The following is a 21,067-nucleotide window of genomic DNA, read 5'->3' on the forward strand; positions in this document are numbered from 1 at the left end:
AGATGAACTTGGGGTTACAACAACAGCAACAACAACCACAACAGTAACAGCAAGAACAAGTATTAAGTAGTAGTAGTAACAACAACAACAACAACAATAAAAATAATAATAATAATAATAATAATAATAATCTATCTATCTATATACCTAGGCTGCTTCCCCCAAGGAAGGAGAGGTAGCCGAGACAGGACGACGCACTCCCAATTTACTCATCCACTCAAACACATTCATTCGCATCTTAGCCCCAAAGGTAGAAGGCACAGATCCTCACCGCACCACACCGCACGAGGGTCAACTGCGCAGTGCAATCAGTGACATCCGCAGCAGGGCCCGACAGCAGAGCTGGTTTACCCCTACCAGATCATAATAGACCCATCCCTTTACCCGCACCTGACCTGACTAGCTGATCAGACCAAATGCGGGAGAATATCCCCTCAGGGCTGCGTCATCATTTATTCATTCAGTTTCTCTCCATTTTTTTCCCGTCACGCACAGCCACTCTTCCTTGCTCAACAGACATCCTCTCGCATCCAACGCTCTTTTTACACTAACCACCCATCCCATTCGTGCTCTTCCTCTCAGCCTTACACCTCTCACATCAGATCTAGTTATCTGTTTCAGTAATCGCTCATTATCCATTCTCTCCATATGCCCAAACCATCGCAACACCCTCTGCTCAACTCGATTAGCCACCTCCCGAACAATAATAATATAATATAATATAATTACTACTACTGCTACTGCTGTTACTACTGCTACTACTACAACTACTACTACTACTACTACTAATAATAATAATACTAATGATAATAATAATAATAATAATAATAATGATAATAATAACAATAATACACCCACGACAAACATGTATTTAACATTTACGTAAAAGAAGGTGAATATAAGTTAATATACAGCTTTATTTGACATCGATGCATACAAGGACTCATCAACATCCAGGTCACACGAGAAGGATATGGCAAACACGTATAACTGATATTTGAGGCAGTAATTCCATTAACGAGCTGTAGGACAACAACTCACCATTGAGAAACAAAAGTAAATGTTTGATTTTCTTTTACCCCTGTCCAAGGACGTAATTTTTATTTTCGTTTCTCATCTAACTATCTGTGATGGTGTTAATGAAGGTTAGAAAAAAAAAAAAATCTCTACTTGATGTGAGTGAGGTTGTCTCCAGTCAGCAAAAAGGAAATATACAAGGTAGTTCCTAATATAACGCCCCTCTTCCACTCCCCCGGGCAATTTCTTTTGTTTTGCGGGAACGGCTCAGTCGGCGGTATCAGTGTCTAACCTGTATCATTATTCACTGCCACTCCCACTGCCACACCCACGTCCACACCACTTACTGAGCCGTCCCCGCAACACATCAGATACCACCAGGCAAGATGCTAGTGGAGCACTATTTCTGGAGCATCCTGTCTTCTGACCCTGGGAATGAAGAGTCGTATCCTAAGAGGGTTCTGAAAATTTCGTAACACGTCTTTCTTAGCGATTTCTTCATCACATTACACCTTAGTATCCTCTTGTATGTTATTAATGCAAACTACGCCAGTATTGGTGCTGGAGAGGGACGCCTTCACGTGGTGGCACCGATATAGCTGGATGGCTCCATTACCTGGTTATACAAACGTCCCTCAGTTCCCTCCGTATCCCCCAGAAGAAAGATGGTGGACTGTAGGAGAACATTAGTCTGTAGTACACTGGGTTAACATAGCAGATGAACCTGGGGCTACAACAACAACAACAGCTACTACTACTACTACTACTACTACATTGATAATTATTATAATGACATAACCTACAAGAGAACGTTGTGTAATATGCAAATTAAATCGCCATGGAAGAGGTGCTACGAGGCCTCCAATGCCAGTTAGAATTCTGGATAAGACGTGTGGGAAATTGTAGTGGGGGGGTCGTTAATGAGCAGCGACAGTAGGCATCAGCGAACACCTGGTAGGACACACAGCATTTCGAACAGTAGGTGCGCTCCAGTGAAGGCAGTCGTCCCCGTGTGATCGTACGGAGGAGACACCTGTAAGAGCCAACAGGTATACTTAGACAGGTGTGAGTCATAGGAGCCTGAGTGCTAATTATCACCATGAGACCCCTCATGATGTGCACAGTTAATGTATATTATTCCCACTAAAGCTACTATATTTTATTCAGGTAAGAGCGAGTCATAAATGCCCGAGAGTGTAAAGCAGATGTGAGATTGGACGGTTGTGAGATTAGACGGTTGTGAGATTCGACTGGTGTGAGATGAGATTAAACGGATGTGAGAATACACAACTGCGACATGAGACAAGTGTGGGAGTAGACAAACGTGATATTAGACTGGTAAGAATTTAGACAGATATGAGAATTTAGACAGGTGTGAGATTATCTAGCTGTGTAATTGGGGAAGGCGGTGGCTCAGTCGATAGAGAGGTGGTCTGCAGTCTTACCGGACCCAGGTTCAAACCCTCGCTGGGACAGGGATCAGTTAAAGGATTTGAGTTTCACACGAAACAGACTTTCCTGGTCTACCAGAAGACCCGACGACATGTAAAAATACCCCCGCTAACACCAATACACCAGTCCTGTATGAGACAGCCCTAGCATGTGTCCAATATGGACGGTGGGTGTTAGCGCCGAAGTGGTGACATGTAGAGGTGTATGGTATGTAAGAGGACTATTGGGCTTTGGGAGCAGACTGTGAAGCCTATGCCCAGAGTCGGACACATAAATAAATAAATAAATAAAGATTCAGCCATTGAACCAGGAGAAACATTCTAATGGTTTATTTTTGCCGCCTACGGAGGATTTTATTCAACTTAAGAAAGACCACTTGTAATGGTGTCAGTGACAACTATATGATATACCACTAAAATTGTCTGAAGGTAGCAAAAATGAAATAAAGAATACATAATGAAACTGAAATGCCTAAATTGTAACAAGAGACTGGACACACTAACCCCTCTACTAAGATATTTGGCTTACTTAATATTCACTATCTCCAGACGAGTATATTCAAGGAGAAAAACGTCAGACAGGAGGGTCACTGCACTGTCTATTCTAGGCCAAGTGAAATCGTCCGGCCGTGGCAAGATTGAAAAAAAAGCATATGGCATAATGAAAGGGAAGGTTAACCATTTGCATCCTAAAGTGATTATCTGTAGGATATTTGACCTGTTACCTTACACACTCAGACTCATTACACTGACTCACCTTATATCTCTTCCTTATCACAGACTCACCTTACATCTTTCTTATCACACTGACTCACCTTATATCTCGTCCTTTTCACAATGACTTACCTTATACCTTCTCCATCTCACAGTGACTCGTACTTTCTCCACCTTATCACACTGACTAGCCTTATTCCTCCTCCTCCTCCTCCTCCTCACACTGACTCACCTTATGTCTCCTTCTCCTCACACTGACTCACCTTGTACCTGCTGCTCCTCACTGACTCACCATATACCTCCTGCTCCTCACACCGACGCACCTTACACATGCTGCTGTAGACATTATATAGGCATTATATAGGCATTAGTATAGGTCTCAGAAACACAGGGGACAGGAAGTAGTGTCTGCTGGGGACATACACAGTTTCTCACTAGGAATGTCAGTTCACATAATGTTTATCCACAACCTTGTTGTTCCAGACCATCAAGAATCCTTAACTATATAATGTATCTCAAACTTCCTCGTAGTCCAGACGACCAAGAATTTCATGACATTCAAACATGTGGAGTAGCCTGGCCTAAGCTGTTAGTCCACGTGAAAGAAAATCTGCCAGACACACACATCCTTTCCAAACAGTATGTCGGAGAGCTTCCCTTCAGATCAGAGGGGTTGGAGAGTAAGCCAGATAACACGAAGCTCAGAGAAAGGGGGGAGAAGGGCTAGAGAGAAGGTCCGAACATTAGGGTCACGCTTCGCCACATTGTAATTCACTATTATAACTGTGTGCAATAAACTTCGTAACCCAAGAGTGCTGTAACCCACCTCGTTGACACTACGTCTCGCTACTTTATTCTGGCTGACCTTAGCTACCCATTATCGATTTCCCTATCTCCCTACAAGTACCTAAGACCATGCTATCGAGACTGGTGGCAAGCGGTAATAACGAACCAACTACGATAAACTACGCCACTCGAGGTTGGTGAACAGTGGTGAACTTCGACAAACTGCGCCTTACGAGTTTAAACTACGATAAAACTACGTTCACTGAGAAGTGGTAACGAGCTGTAAGCGGAGCCGATTAACGTCTCAGTCACAGCAATCTGCGACTCCTCTACAAGCAACAATCAGCAAATTAAACAAACAAATAAGACTCGCTTCTAACCACCTCAACTGCAACTTCACGATCTACGGGAATCAGTATCAGTGATAAACTATGTCTATCAACAACATTACAAGCCTGCAAGTTAATCTCAACAAGTAAAGAAAATCAAACGTACAAGAAGAAGAAACAACGAAAGTGAGTGAAATATCACCTGGGTAAAGCCCAACACAGCTGAATTTCCCCCACCTATCGAGACTCACCCCACCGCTGCCACCAGTTTCGATAGCGTGGTCTTAGGTATTTGTAGGGAGATAGAGATATTGATTATGGATAGCTAAGGTCAGCCAGAATAAAGTAGCGAAACGTAGTGTCAACGAGGTGGGTTACAGCACTCTTGAGTTACGAAGTTTATTGCACACAGTTATAATAGTGAGTTACAATGTGGCGGAGCGTGACACTAATGTTCGGCCGTTCTCTCTAGCCCTTCTCTCCCCTTTCACTGATCGTGTTACCTGGCCTACTCTCCAACCCCTTCTGATCTGAAGGGAAGCTCTCCAACATTACAAACAGCTTGGAGAGAATGTGTGTGTCTGGCAGATTTCCTTTCACGTGGACTAACCGCATAGGGCTGGATACTCCACGTGTTTGAATATGTCATGAAATTCTTGGTCGTCTGGACTACGAGGAAGTGTGAGATACATAATATAGTTAAGGATTCTTGATGGTCTGGGACAACAAGGTTCTGGATATACATTATGTGAATTGACATTCCTAGTGAGAAACTGTGTGTGTCCCAGCAGACACTACATCCTGTACCTTGTATAAGATCTATTCTAATGCCTATATAATGCCTATATAATGTCTACACTGCTCCTCACACTGACGCAGCTGAAACCTCCAGCTCCTCTCATTGACGCACCTTATAAATGATGCCCCTCACACTGACCCACCTTATCTCCTGCTCCTCAGACTGATGCACCAGATACCTCCTCCTCCTCCTTCTCATACTGACTCACATTATATTACATTCTCACGCTGACTCACCTTGTACCTCCTCCTCTAAACAGTGTCTCATCTAATTCCTCCTCTTCCTCTTCCGCATGTACTGACCCATCTATTTCTTCCTCTTCCTCACATTGACTGATCTAACTCCTTCACTTCCTTTTTGTTACACTGACTCTAATTCCTCCTGACAATGACCTCTCTAATTCTTCCTCTTCCTCCTCCTCACACTGACTATCTAACTCCTTCTCTTCCTTTTGGTCACAATGGCTCCTCTAATTCCTCCTCCTCACAATGACCCCTCTAATTCTTTCTCTTCCCCCTCCTCGCAATGACTTCTCTAATTCTCCCTCCTCCTCACAGTGACTTCTCTAATTCTTCCTCGTCCTCCTTTTCACACTGGCTCTTCTAATTCCTTCTCCTCATACACTGACTCATCTAATTTCTCTTCTTCCTCTTCATACACTGACTCATCTAATTCATCCTCATCCTCCTTTTCATACACTGACTCATCTAATTTCTCTTCTTCATACACTGGCTCATCTAATTCCTCCTCTTCATACACTGACTCATCTAATTTCTCTTCTTATTCCCTCTAAGACTTACTCTTATTTCTCCTCCTTGTCACTCTGACTCATTCTCTGACATTGACTCATCCACTGATTCAACTGACATTTGATACAGCGATTCATCTTACTCCTTCTCACACTGACTAATCTTTATTCCTCCTATTCCTCACACTGAGTTTTTTACCCAGTTTGATTACAAGAACTCACTTATTTACTCAGCTTACTGACTCATTCAGTGACTCATGTTATAACCCTCCCTCCACCTCCTCTTCAAGCTGACTCAGTCTTATTCCTCCTTCTGTTCATACTGGCTCATCTTAACCACTCTGATTCACCTACTGACTCTTATGACTCACTGATTCAGCCCCTAATTTACTTTACCCAATCTGACTGACCTCCTGACTCCCATTACCCCCTGACTTACCTACTGACTCCTATTACTCCCTGACTCAGCTACTGACTCCTATTACTCCCTGACTGACCTCCTGACTCCCATTACCCCCTGACTTACCTACTGACTCCTATTACTCCCTGACTCAGCTACTGACTCCTATTACTCCCTGACTCACCGACTGATTCCTGTTATTCCCTGACTCACTTACTGACTCCTATTACCCTCTGGCACACCTACTGACTCCTGATACTCCCTGATTCACCTACTGACTTCTATTACTCCCTGACACCTACTGACACCTATTACTCCCTGACTCACCTACTAACTTCAATTACTCCCTGACTCACCTACTGACTCCTAGTACTCCCTGACTCACCTACTGACTCCTATTACTCCCTGACTCACCTACTGACTCCTATTACTCCCTGACTCACCTCCACCAAGTCGCATCCCACCAGATTCAATCCCTTGCAGCCTCTGATGATCTCCATGGCTTGTATGGTGGTAAGACCCCCTATCTCCGGGGTGCCTGGGGGTGAGGGAGAAGCTGAGGGAAGGAAGGGTGAGGGAGGGAGAGAGGGGAGAAGGGTGGATGGTGACGGAGGGAGAGAGGGAGGTGTGGCTGGAGAGGGACGGAGAGAGGGAGGGGGAGTGGTGATGGAGAGAGGGAGGGGTGAGGGAGAAGGAAGTGAGTGGTGGAGGAAAGGGGATGGAGTGGTGAAGGGTGACGGAGAAAGAGAGAGTGAGAGGGGTGAGGGAAAGGTGAGGGAAAGAGGGAGGGGTGGGGGAGGGAGAGAGAGAGAGGGAGGAGTGAGAGAGTGACAAGCAGTGAGAGACTGAGGAAGGGAGAGATGGCTGGTTAGACAAAGAGAGAGAGAGAGAGAGAGAGAGAGAGAGAGAGAGAGAGAGAGTGTTATAAATCAATTAATAAAAAATTAGGAGATGGAAAGAGGGATGAGGGAAGGGTGAGCGCAAGGAAAGAAGGTGGGCAGAGTGATATATGGTGAGTTACGTATGGTGATGTATGGTAAGCAGAGTGATGAATGGTGATCTATGGTGAGCAGAGTTATGCATGGTGATGAATGATAAGCAGAGTAATGTATGGTGAACAGTGATGCGTGGTGATGTATGGTATGCAGAGTGATGTATGGTGAGATGTAATGGGTTACGTATGGTGATGGACGGTGAACAGTGACGTATGGTGAGGTATGGTGAGTTACGTAAGGTTATGCATGGTGAGCTAAGTGATGCAGGGTGATGTATGGTGAGTTACATAATGTGATGTATGGAGAGCAATGTGATGTATTGTGAACTATTTATGGTAATGTATGGCGAGCAGAGTGATGTGTGATGATATATGGTGAGTTACATATAATGATGTATGGTGACATCCGTATGGTGAGAGGACTGAGAGATATTGGAAGCAGTGAAGGGTGAGTGGTGTGGAGGGGAGGTAGATGTGAGAAATGAGGGAGGGAGTAATGAGTTGATGGTGAAGAAATGAGAGGGTGAGGGAGGGAGGAAGAAAGAGAGGGAAGGATAAAGAAGTGATGGGTGAGGGGATGTACGATGAGCGAGGAGTGAGAGCGGTATGAGTGTGATACGGAGGAAAGGAGGAGATAAGAATGGAAACGGTAAAGGAGCAAGGACTAAGGGAACAAGTGGAAGTGGGAAAGGAGTGAAGACGCAGTCGTGCAAAAACATGTGAAGTTAAGGATAAAACTGATCATCGTCCTTATTATCATTATCATCATCACTACCATTATCATCATTATTTTTAACCTAATTATCATTATCATCATTACCATTATCATCACGATTATCATTAACCTGTTTCCTATAAATATTGGTGCTTTGACGGAACCAGAAATAGGAGGAGGAAAACACAAAAGTAGTAGAACTATCAACAGAGTACTCAATGAAATGTGATGTACAGAGTAGCCATTCACTCATCATTAATGCTTTGGAAGTTCTTAGGTCAGTCTCACAGGACCAATCATCCACTCGAAAACATGTCTCATAACGGAGACCCTTCTGTCGCCTGGCGGATTAACAAATGGATGCAGCCCTTGTCATCTGTATCTGCCGTCCAGTTAATACAACGTCATTCATTCAGGCTTCTTGGCACATTTTCCATAGATGGTTAATACTCTCGGCTGAATAAATTGCTCTGATGTAAGCTGGAACAGAACGCAAGAGTAATCCTGATCATGAGAGGGTTCATGGTGATGGTCTTAGGATCCTCACATCCAGCTAAATAAAATCGTCTGCCGCCAACCGGGATAAAATACGAGGAAACATGCAGCCATGAAATGGTTAACTACTCTCTCTCCACTAAATACTGAAGCAAAATAATAATGAATATAGCAAAAAAAAAAAAAATGACTACGTTCCCAGGGTTGAGAAATTCAGATCAGCCTGGGGAAAACTATTTCGAAATTCACTGGATGACTTAGCCAGACAGATTCTCTGCCTTATCGGAACGACATCAGTGACACGTGTGGGTCTTTGGAGACCGACGTGGAAATTGTGGAAGAGGAGGGTGGGTTGTTTTGCAGATGAATTTCCTGCAGCCTCCATGTGTCTTTGTCTCCCAATATATGTCCTTGTAATATATTTTTTTTTTTTTTTATGTGACCGACTCTGGGCATAGGCTTCACAGCCTGCTTTCAAGGCCCAGTAGTCCTCCTACGTACCGCACACCTCTACATGTCACCACTTCGGCGCTAACACCCACCGTCCATATTGAATACATGCTAGGGCTGTCTCATACAGGACTGGTGTATTGGTATTAGCGGGGGTATTTTTACGACATGTCGGCGGGCCTTCTGGTAGATCAGTAAAGTCTGATTTTATGAAATTCAAATCCTTAAACTGTTCCCTGCCTCAGCGGGATTTGAACCCGGGTCTGTCAGGACTGCAGGCCAACTCTCTACCGATTGAGCCACCGCCTCGCAATAGTTTTAAATGCAGGAATTAAATATGTTAGATTTATATCCGTATCTACGATCGGATCTCGCTTAATCCCACAAGCACTGTGACGTATATAATAATTCATTTTTCATAACACCAGACTGTACTATTCAACTTGCGGGAGAGGAATAATGGGGATTGCTTTAAATCCTCTCACTATGATGGGTCTTCCTTCAGCTGAGCACAATCGTCTAGAGATAATGACAACTGAATAAATAAGCTCAGTAGTTGGCCACATCCTTAAGGCAGGGGCCTGCTTAATAAGAAACCGTCTGAAAGTAGCCCCAAACCCCTGGAATTATTTAGGTACTTTACAAAGCTTAAGGTCACTTATTTGTCAAGAGAAAACCTATCAAGATCTAAGGATTTACCGTCAGAAGAACTGTGATTTTCTTCATGAACTTATAAAAGAAAAAATTAGTCTAGACACCATTTCAAACCACTTTACCTCCTGTTTCACTGACTGCTTCCCCTTTTGTCACTAGATTAATCTTTGGTATCTCCTTAACTTCATTATTGCTGTTATCTGGTTTCTACTTACTTTCGTATTTTCCTGAATCCTTCCCTCCCAGTATACGTTTGGTATTTCCCTTCACCCCTCCTGCCTTTATTACTCTGTGTTCTCTTGTATCTCTCGAGTGATTCATGCATTGTTTGACTCTACCACTGAGTGTTCCTCCTTCTCTCCCTCTCTCTCTCTCTCTCTCTCTCTCTCTCTCTCTAACTCTGTGTGTGTGTGTGTGTGTGTGTGTGTGTGTGTGTGTGTGTGTGTGTGTGTGTGCTCTACTATCCTAGTCTTTTGCTTCTGTGATAAGGGAGTAAGCTTAATTAAATCTTGTTTACTTCCCTGCGAGAATAGATTCTCTCTCTCTCTCTCTCTCTCTCTCTCTCTCACCAGTGCCAGGACAGTAGCTGGGATCAATGGAGTCGATGTCGAAGGATAGATAAACGGGCCCGTCTGCCATCTGCTGCCGAATTTCCTGCATCAGGGGAGTCAGGGATCTATACCAGCACTCCTCCACACCCACCACGCGAAAACCCTGCCAGAAAAGGTGAAAAACTGTGAGAGAGAGAGAGAGAGAGAGAGAGAGAGAGAGAGAGAGAGAGAGAGAGAGAGAGAGAAGGTGGGACGAAGTTAGCGAAATAGGGAGAAATCGACAACTAAACTAAAGGAAATGTGGGAAAGTGTAAGAAAACTAAGGGGAAAATGAGACTGGAATTAGAAAAAAAAGAAAAAAAGATGGACAAAGCGAAAAGGAGATATTAATGGGATATCAGGAGAAATAGAAAGTTTGAGAGTGTGTTAAACGAAGAGGAAAGTGGAGAAGAAATGAGAGCAAATGAGAAAACGAAAACTAGGTAGGCCTACATGTGGAAAAATGAAGAAAATTTGGGAAAATGTGAAGAAAAGAGTGTAAGGCGATATGAAATTGGATAAATAGAAAGAAAAAAGAGCGTGAGATGCAGACAGGAAAACTGAAGAACGAAAAAAAAAATAAGAGAAGGAGAGGAAAAGTGTTACCAAATATGGGTAATAGAAAGAAAACGAAACTTAGAAATAAATGGGAACACTAAATGAACAGAAAACTTGAGGAAGTGTAAAGGTAAGAAGAAACATGAGACGAAAGGTGTGCCGAAAAGAGAAAGAAAAAAACAGTAGAGACAAATGGGGATATGAAAGAAAGAGAAAGCAAAATTAAAAACGTATAATAAGATGTAAAAAGAAGGAAGCTATGATACAAAAAAGGCTCCTAAGCTGAATAAAATAGTCAGGAGGTACCAAGATGTAATTATTCATATTTCAGGAGACTGAAGCGGAGAAGGAAAGGCTGGCACTTGGACTGGCGTTTTTTACTGCATGTTAGAAAACCTGAAGAAAAATATATTAGAAAAGAAAACCAAAATCAATATAACACGAGAAAATGAAAATAGCGCTGGAATGAATAACCAGTTGAAAAATGGCAAAATTGAAAAAAAGATAGAAACAGAAGAGTGAAAGAAAATGAAAAGCGTGAATATATTATGTAAGGAAACTGAAAAAGGAGAGAGTCTTATTAAAAAAACACTATCTATAATATGAAAATATACCGGGACAGAAAATATTCCAATCTTTTCCTTCTGCTTCATGTTAATCATCATCAACATCAACCCCATCCTCCTCTTCCTGCTCCTCCTCGTCCTTCTCCTCTTCCTCCTCTCCACCTTCTCCTCCTCCTCCTCATCATCATCATCATCATCGTCATCATCATCCCAGCTATATTGTCCAGTGTCAAGCCATAAATGGAACTGCCACGATCGAGAAACAAGAAATGGTAGCAACATAACAGTACCAAACTGGGACACAGCTCCAATGACTCATTATTCCAGCTTTCAAGAACACTTATCCTGTCTTTTAAAATTAAATGGAAAAGTAGAAAACGGTGTGGAAAAATGTATGAAACAACGAAAACTCTATTATCCCCCAACACAGAATATTTCGCTTTTAATTCGAGAAAATCTGTCAAAGAAAGAAAGAACGATGACTACTAACACACACACACACACACACACACACACACACACACACACACACACACCACGTAAAAATGAGATTGGAACTTACATTTACGCTCAGGCAAGACAGAACCAGGAATTTGTGAAGAAGAATCTCCAGTGATGAAAGGGTTAATGAAGATCGTATTTAACACCTCCAATTTGAAAAAAAAAAAAAAAAACTTTCCTTTAGTAAATAAAATCTTTTGAGGGTGCTAAAAAAAAAAAAATCATGGTTTGGCTAGAGTTGTATCGGTGCGAGAGAGGGGAGTCTTTTACACAAAGATATTTCAGTCCTTTATTCCCATACCATTTTATTCAGTTTTGGCGAAATATTTCTAACTGGAAAGTTAACTACAGCGTTATTACCCCATTCACAACATATCCTTCCTTAACAAGAAAGAGTAATCAGACTGTACAACGTCCATGCCTAAATTATTGGTTTAAGGGCCAAACATTTGATTCTGCCCTTTGCCCTTAACCTTCGACTGATGGTTCTCAAAATTGAATCACTCCATTCTTGCCTGATCCTTGACCATTCCACCAAGTTTAGTCCAAATATTTTCTGAACTATCTTGACTTATTTACCTTGCCCTCTAACCTTGACATTTGACTTCTTCTGTGACCTTGAACTTTGATTGGACTTGAAGCCGTACCTCTTTATCCATAATATGCTCCAAACCGTTCCACAAAAACTGGTTTAAAGAAGGACAAAAACTTATCAACTTGACCTTGCCATTTGACCTGGACCTTTGATGTAGTGTTCTGAAAAATATCTGGTCTATCCCTACAATGATCCTCAAACCTTGCACTAACTTTGATCCAGATCAGATCAAAATTATTTTAGTGATTTTGTTCACACACACACACACGCAGGTCCAACTTTTACCTCACCCTATGAATCCCTTGACCTCTAACTAGTTTTCATCAAAACTGAATCCCTTCATTCTTGCTTTACCCTAAACTCTTTCACCAGGTTTGATATACATCGAATAAAAACTGATGAAGTTGACCCTGCTAAGTCAAAACTTGGCACAATCCTGTGACCTTGACCTTTGACTTATTGTTCTTAAAAACAATAGACTAACGCCTTATCTGAGCTTCAATCCTCCCACCAAGTTTGGGCAAAATTGGATAAAAATTTAAGTTTTGTTTTCAGAGAGAGAGAGAGAGAGAGAGAGAGAGAGAGAGACGATGCAGAACATAATACCCTCTCTCATTTCACAAGCGCGGGTGTAGCTTAAAATCACCAGCAGGAAGGAAAATAAAACTGAGAAATAGGTCGTCTTAGGTAGTGGTGTTAAAAGATACTTTCCCTTGATGAAGGATAAATGATGCAGGTGTTGAACATGCAAGAATAAAATGAAAATTATCTTTATACACCCACAACACGGATGACCTTTGGTAGCTAAAAATGTGAGGGAAAAACATGGGAAAAATTGACACTAAAACAAGGATAAAAATGCAAACAAGTGAGTAGAAACATGTTTGGATTATCCAGTTTCTTCGAAGCTAAACAATGTTTGGAGGTAACAAAAGCATTCTACAAAGATTTCGTATAAAAATAGGTTAATTGGGATCGTTTTAACCCCTACATTAGGAGGTATTTCCTTAGCTCATAAAATGGTTTGATGGTGGAATAAGAACTGAAACTGGAAAGAAGTCACTGGGGAGATGAGATTATTAATGAGGAGGTCCCCTGCGATGAATACAATAGTTTGGTATCAGCAAGAATATAATTATAACTGAAAAAAAAAAAAAAACTGCCATATTGTAAGGTGAAAAAAAAAATGGGGAAAAAATAAAAGCCTAGGTAAAACTCCTTGACGTGGTAGAAATGAGTGAAAATTATAAGACTAGAAAGCACTCAGAGAGCGCATACCTTCACCAATGCCATTGCCATAAAAAATGATCCGGATCCGGATCCACGGATATAGGATCCGAATCCAGATCCACCCCAAAATTTAATTAATTCTTTTTTGGTCCATGGCCCACCTTTCCACATTATTTCATTGAAATTCACTGAGAATTTTTGGAGACACTCCGGATACGGATCCGGATCTCCTCCCAAATTTAAGCAGTTCTTTCTTGGTCCATGGACAACCCATCCACACAATTTCATCAAAATCCGTTCATAACTTTTTTAGTAATCTCGGATCCGGACCCGTGGATATAGGATCCGGATCCAGATCCTCCCCTAAATTCATTCAATTCTTTCTTGGTCCATGGCCCAGCTTTCCACAAAATATCATTGATATTCATTAAGTGCTTCTGGAGATATTGTGCTGGATACTCCGGATCCAGATCCGGATCCGCAGCAAATTTTAATCGTTTTTTTCTTTGGCCAATGGCCCACCCTTACTCAAAATTGCAAGAAAATCCGTTCATATATTTTTGAATAATCCTGCTAAAAGAAAGACAACCCAACGAGGGGTAATACATAACCTCCTTGCCGGAGGTAAAAAGTACTGAAAAAGGTAAATTATGCTCAGTATAAAAGAAATAGTTAGGTACAATAGGAATAATTTTGTAACGTAAAACACAATGGCAAAATATGTACATGAAATAGTTACAGTATGAACTCTAGGGACATTCACTGGAGCACATCTATCCGACAAGGGCAACGCAATTTCCAAACCACTCATCATAATGGGTTAGGTTTTCTCATCACTTATTAGGGTCTAGCAAAAAGTGTTTTCCGGATCCAAAATCTGCAATACGATCCGGATCTATCCCAAAAGTTAATCGATTGTTCCCTGGGACATGGGCTATCTACCCACCAAATTTGGTCCAAACCATTCCTTTAGTTTTTGAGTAATTCTGCTAACAGACAAACAAACAAACTAACTAACAGGGGCGAAACCATACTCTCTTTGTAGGAGAGAATAAGAAAGGGTTAATGAAATATAGATAAAGCAGTATCTGGTTTAAATGTTAAATGAAGTAAAGCATGTACAATATAACTAAAAATGAAATTTCTTACGATCGGTACATAAAATATAATATACATGAATTTAAAAACTATATATTTCCCAACACATGAAAGACTGGCAAGTTGGTTAGTTGCAAGACACGGGTGTAAGGAATAACTTTATATCTACCTGTCCATCTGCCTATCCATTATTCCTCCTCCTTCTTCTCTCTCTCTCTCTCTCTCTCTCTCTCTCTCTCTCTCTCTCTCTCTCTCACTCTCTCTCTTTGTGTGTGTGTGTGTGTGTGTGTGTGTGTGTGTGTGTGTGTGTGTGTGTGTGTGTGTGTGCGCGCGCGCGCGAGCCTCTCTATTTACTCAGTCACTTATTTTGTGTCGTTAAGCCAGACACCTAATACCAGAGTTTATCAAGGAAAACCCCAACAAAAATGACTTCAAACTCTTTTCTCAACCATCGTCTCTATAAAGGTAAAAACCAAATACAAAGCTATGATTACAGTGCCCAGTAAAGAGAGAGAGAGAGAGAGAGAGAGAGAGAGAGAGAGAGATTATGTAATGTTCATATCATTCGCGGTACAGTCAGAGAACAATCTGCACACAGGGCAGAATAAGGCCCGTCTACAAGTCAGCAGCTGAGTAGGGTTACAGAAGGCACGGCGTCTATTCAGCAGACATGCCTATGGACACTCGCTGACCCTACACTGTTCTGTTCTGCTTTGGCCAGACTTCCATAGTGAAGGGGTGACGTAAGGCAAACCTCTCATTTGCTTCAGTTATCTGTATAACGTGCCCTTTAATTTTTAACAATATCCAACTCAATGTTGCCTCAACACTGAACATACTTGGGGTTTCATTCTCTTGGGATTTATCTTAGAAAGATCATGTTATATGTCTCGTAAATTCTGCTTCCAAGAGATTACGTGTGCTAAGTCTACCCTGTGCCTTCTTTACTCGCGCACAGTTGTTGACTTTACACAGAGGTTTTCTTCGCCCCTGTGTCGAGCACAAATCTCATGGGTGAGGAGGCTCCCCACATACAATTCTTCTCATCAAGGTGGAGTAGAAGGTTTTTCGTCTCACAAACTCTCATCCTATTGTACAGGCTCCCTTCAACCTCCGTCTCTTCGACGCACTGATGCATCTTTACTTCTTTTTCTATCGCTACTTCAATGGTCTCTGCTCCTCTGAACTGCTTGCTTGCATCCCCCCACCACTACGCCTGGCAGGCAGCACCCGTCCATGCAGCAAACTCTCAGCCCTTTTCCATCAAGCTGTCTAATGCAAGAGTTTAGCGTTACTCCCAGACCTTCATGTCTGCAACAGGTCAACAATGGAACTCTCTTCTTCTTTCTGTATTTCCTACTGCCCATGACCTCTAGTCTTTTAAACCCATTATGTCTTGGCATCTCGAAATGAACAGATTTTGAATTTGGCCCCCTCTCATTTTGCTTTTATTTTCTCCGTAGAAGAAACAATCTTGCGGAATTCTGCCCAATAGTTCCTTCTTCCCTGCATGAATTTTTTTTTTTTAAGTGGGCCAGAGGGAGAACATGGTAAATGAGTGAATCCCCAAATTTTCTCCTTTTAACAAAGCAAAAGAGAAGCCTTAAGTGGCTCACGGAGAGATAAAGTTAACCGTCATTATCCATAAAATAATAGACAAATTAGAGCTGCTGGAAGCAGTTTAATGCTGGAATGAGTTAAATAAGCAAATCCTTAAGATAAATCTTACTTGGCCAGTCAAAAAGAAATTAAGTGGCCCAGTGAGAGAAACAAAATGCTAAAATTATTTCCAGTGGGCCGGAATATAAAACGAATCACGGAGTGGCCATAAAATTAGAGATGAATAAAAAATGCCTCAAATGGATTACTGTTTGAAGGCGTTAGATAAAGAAAATCCTCATTTTTTTTTTTTTTAAGTGTCCAGCTCTGATCTTAACCTTAATATCTCCAGGCCCAGCTGTCCTTATACGTACAACACACACCCTCACATATTACCGCTTCGGCACTAATACCCAATGTCCATGTTAAATACATGCTGAGGCCGTGTCCTTCAAGACCGGCGTTAGCTGGGGTGTTTTTATAGTGTGTTGGTGGGACTTGTGTAAGAGGGTAAAGTATATTTTAATGAAATTCATTTAACCCCTACACCGCGGGCTTGTTTACCAATGACTTGCGTGTGCCGCGGGGTTATTTGGGCTCCGACAGACTCTCAAAAAATATTTGCCAAAAATCAGTTATTAGTCCTAGAATAATATAATTAGATGTGCTTATGGCACATACCTTCAGCATTCTCCTGGAATGATTGTTGAGCCTTCGTCTGTTACCGTAGGACTTGTGGAGACCTCTGAAGTAGGGTAACGAAGTCTCCACTTTACACTTCCCGACAACCCGTAATATGATTACCACAGCCAGATACAAACACTATAAACACTATTCTACAATTTTCAAGTAGTTTGGGATCCATACTAAAAAAAAAAAAGCACTGTGAAAGCAATGGAAATTACGAGCGCGTCTGATCGTCGCACTGGCACTAGTTCGCTTTTGTTACTCTGTCATTTATTATTCATAAAACCCCTCAAACTTTATATTTCTATTACTATATAACACTTATATATATCTACAGTCTTTATCCATAAGTTTCCTTCAGTAGTATTAGTTTATTGTCACTGTAGGGATTCAATTTCTTTCAGTAAAATACGTAGCATTCACTTTCTCGTCCTGTATACTGGCATTGAGAGTGAATGTCACTTTCATCTTCACTCTCATAACTCATAGCATTCAGACATGCTAGAGTGAAACTTTCACTTTCATTACTCCTAGGGTATATACTCGTATTCTTATAATACTACTCATTTACATTTCTATTTACGTTCTCTATTTTATTTACGTTATTTACATTTCTATTTTATTTTCACTGTGTTGTGCACTGTCACTTGAAATAACTTATAAAACTATTTTCCATTGTTCACGTATATTTACATTCATTACTTTCACTTGCTGTTTACACATTATTTACACATTATTTACAATTCCACTTGCACTGTTTTACTCAATAGAAAGATCATAGTCACTCTTTTATCAATTGTCAGCCCTTTACCTCTTTCCACACGAGGTTTAGTATTTAGTAGGGGGTAAAGGTCACAGGGCCATTTGCATGGGGATGAAAAAAGGCCCTGAAGTCAGCAAGAAGAAACATACGTACCCTCGCTTCGAAAGATGAGAGTAAACTGATAACGGAGGGCCAGCGTGGAGGCCTGCTAAGGGGTTATTCAGAGTTACCAATATTGGTTCTTGAAACAGCTAAGTCTAGCACTGATATGATTGGCAGGAAATCTAGACAATACATTATAAATTTGGTAGTTCCAGGTGAATGTAAATATCACTTAGGCTTCTCCCTTCCCTCCTTACATGTATATTTATTACGAAAATAGATTAGAGGCCTACTTAGGAGATATATATTCAGAGCTACCAATGTTAGATCTTGAAACAGTTTTGTCTAGCACTGATATGATTGGCAGGAAATCTAGACAATACATTATAAATTAGGTAGTTCCAGGTGAATGTAAATATCACTTAGGCTTCTCCCTTCCCTCCTTACATGTATATTTATTACGAAAATAGATTATACGGCATATTTCAAGGGGAAAAAAACAGCGAAAATTAGCGAACGAGTGCACGTGAGGTGTTGTCACGTGATAATTAGCCAATTCCAGGTGTATGGCACTCTCACTTACCTTATTTCTTTCTTGTATATATTATTTGGTATAAGAATAGGACATAGGGCTTATTTCAATGGATGAAATCAGTGAAAAATTCCAGGGAAGATTTACTTAGCGTAGCACGGCCGGGCAGGCGAGAGGATAGGGTAATGGAGGGGGGGTAGGGAGGGGAGTCAAGAACGGGGAGAAATGGCTAAATTGTCAACAATGGATGGGAGTACAGATGAGATTAGGAGTGCTGACTAGTGTTGGACATTGGCAGTACTGATAGATGATACAAGCCCCCACTTGGAAGCCCGGGTGAATTCAAAATAACACAGAATCACAAAAGCGACGCCCCGCGGTATGATCCCTTGCTCCCAAGCGTCACGAAAGTGATGCTCCGTGGTTAAGGGGTTAATCAAGCGTTACCTGCTCCAGCCTGGGATCGAGCTCTGGTCACTTCAGACGACAGATTGCTTCACTAATCACTCGGCCACCACGTCTCCTTAAAAAAAAAAAAAATCCCCCCAAAAGGCCAGAATATAGAGTGCGACAGGGAGAGGGCAACAGAAAATCCCCAAATCCTTCCCAAAAGGCCAGAATATAGAATGAGACGGGGAGAGGATAACAGAAAATCCCCAGATCCCCCCCAAAGGCCAGAATATAGAGCGAGGCAGGAAGAGGGTAAGAGAAAATCTCAAATTCCCTCCAAAACGCCAGAATTTAGAGCGAGACAGGGAAAGGGTAACAAGTGAGGGTGATGGATCTGTTATTGAGGCGCTGTGAATGAGCTGCCTGGATAAGTTTATTAATTTGGAAAAACTTTTTTTGATGGGTCATTTGTCGCAATGGGGAGATAACGAGATGAGGCGAGAGGGGAAGAGAGAGGGGGGAGAGAGGGAGAGAGAGAGAACGCAGTATTCATGCAGTATACCATTAAGAATCCTCCCCCACACAGTCTCTCCCTCTCCTATACAACTACATCTTTCTGACACCTCCATCCTGGCACTAAGAAAGCCTTACCTAAGCTCCTTTGAACCTGAAGGCGGCGTAATTTTGGATCAGGGTCTTGTGGACCCGGGAGGCTCCCTGGGGCCTCATGGTTACTATAATATGTTCGCTTTATCATGCTGTAACTTTTCTATCTTGAACACTGAGCTACAACAAGAGAATATAACTGAACTATGGTACTAGTCACGAAGAACCGTTGTGGGAATGATTCGGTTCCATAATACTGGCTTATTGCAACACTGAATTAGATGAAATTGGCTGCAAAAGGGCGAAACTCTTCGCCAAGGAAAAGTGAACGAAATGTACTTTACTTTTGTATTTGGCACAGTTACCTCTTCAGTTCGAATCGTGACTCATAAGATGATTCAGCTGGAGGTAGGAAAAGCAAACTAAAAACAACTCAGTATACTAAAAGAGCTGGTGGAGATAGCTTGTACCTCTTTCAGTACGGAGGGTCTTCCTTAAGCTGAGTTATCTTTAGGTAGTAATGTGAAGGTAAAATAAGATACTTTGTACTTCATTCAGTATGAAAAGATCTACTTTCTTTTCCACATCATTATCACCATCATCATGCAAACCCAATTTCTAAATATGTGTGAGATGGTAAGGATCACAAAGCAAGACCTGGACTGCGTTAAATTAAAACTACCAATGGAGTGCCTAGTGAAATGTACGTGTATTCTCCAACTCATCACTCCAACCTTAGATATTTTCTTTTCATCACCGAGACAACTATAGCGCGTATGTTTTCATCTGACAGAGATCCCTAACTCTTTTCAGCTCAGTTGATGGCCAGTGTAGTCAGACTGGAGGGTTGACTTTACTACTGGCCAAGGACATTCATTCCTACCCCACGACTAACGCTCAGTGAATTTCATGTATCCATAACATAGTATTCAAACTGTGATTGAGGCCCAGTTCCCTCAGATGAAAACAAACTAACTATAGTGTCATATTCCTGGTGACGCCAGACGGTTTTATTCAGCTGACAAGGAATCAGGGAAAACCTTCAATTTGAGGAGCTTCTCCAAAGCTGAATGATTTTTTTTTTATGCGAGGAAGTAGGAACCAAAGGCCAAGCCCGCAATACGGTTCCTTCCAAGAAAAAAAGAAAAACAATACATAAGAGAGCTAAATTCAAGATCCGTTCATCTCGAGATGCCTGGACACGCTGCGTTTGAAAGACTGGAGATCATAGGAAGTAGGAAATACAGACAGAGAGAGACAGTTCCAGAGTTGATCTGTTGCATAAATGAAGGACTGGGTGTAACGGTTAAATCTTGCATTAGAGAGATGGACAGAAAAGGGATGAGAGTTTGCTGCTAGACGGGCACTACGCACTCGTCGTAGAGGTGGAGGGATGGATGCAGACAGTTCAAAGGAGCAGTGACCATTGACGTAGCGATAGAAAAGAGATACAGAGGCAACAGTGCGGCGAAGAGACAGGGGGTGAAGGGAGCCAGTAAGAGGGGTAGAGTTAATGAGATAGCCTTTGACTCCACCTTATTGAGAAGAGCTGTATGTGGGGAGCCTCCCCACACATGAGAGTTGTATTCCACACGGGCGAATACAACCCGTTATAGAGTCAACATCTGTGCAGGGGTAAAGAAGGAACGGAGTCGGCTTAGCACACCTAATCTCTTGGGAGCAGATTTTACAAAAGGT

The 21,067-nt window shown here is 41.8% G+C and overlaps 1 protein-coding gene across 1 annotated transcript in view; it reads right to left on the reverse strand.

Moving 5' to 3' along the window:
* Positions 1–1,957: 1,957 nt before the first annotated feature.
* Positions 1,958–21,067, reverse strand: part of LOC145396744 (agmatinase, mitochondrial-like) — a 38,205-nt gene continuing 19,095 nt past the window's right edge. The window contains exons 5-7 of the mRNA XM_080270030.1: positions 10,122–10,266; positions 6,688–6,782; positions 1,958–2,050 (exon numbers count right to left, since the gene is read on the reverse strand). Coding sequence (XP_080126156.1) covers positions 1,958–2,050; positions 6,688–6,782; positions 10,122–10,266 — 333 coding nt within the window. The remainder of the gene's footprint in view (positions 2,051–6,687; positions 6,783–10,121; positions 10,267–21,067) is intronic.

Source organism: Coenobita brevimanus, chromosome 39 (genome assembly GCF_032717465.1).
Source record: "Coenobita brevimanus isolate Jiangsu-jjx chromosome 39, ASM3271746v2, whole genome shotgun sequence".
Taxonomy (NCBI): domain Eukaryota; kingdom Metazoa; phylum Arthropoda; class Malacostraca; order Decapoda; family Coenobitidae; genus Coenobita; species Coenobita brevimanus.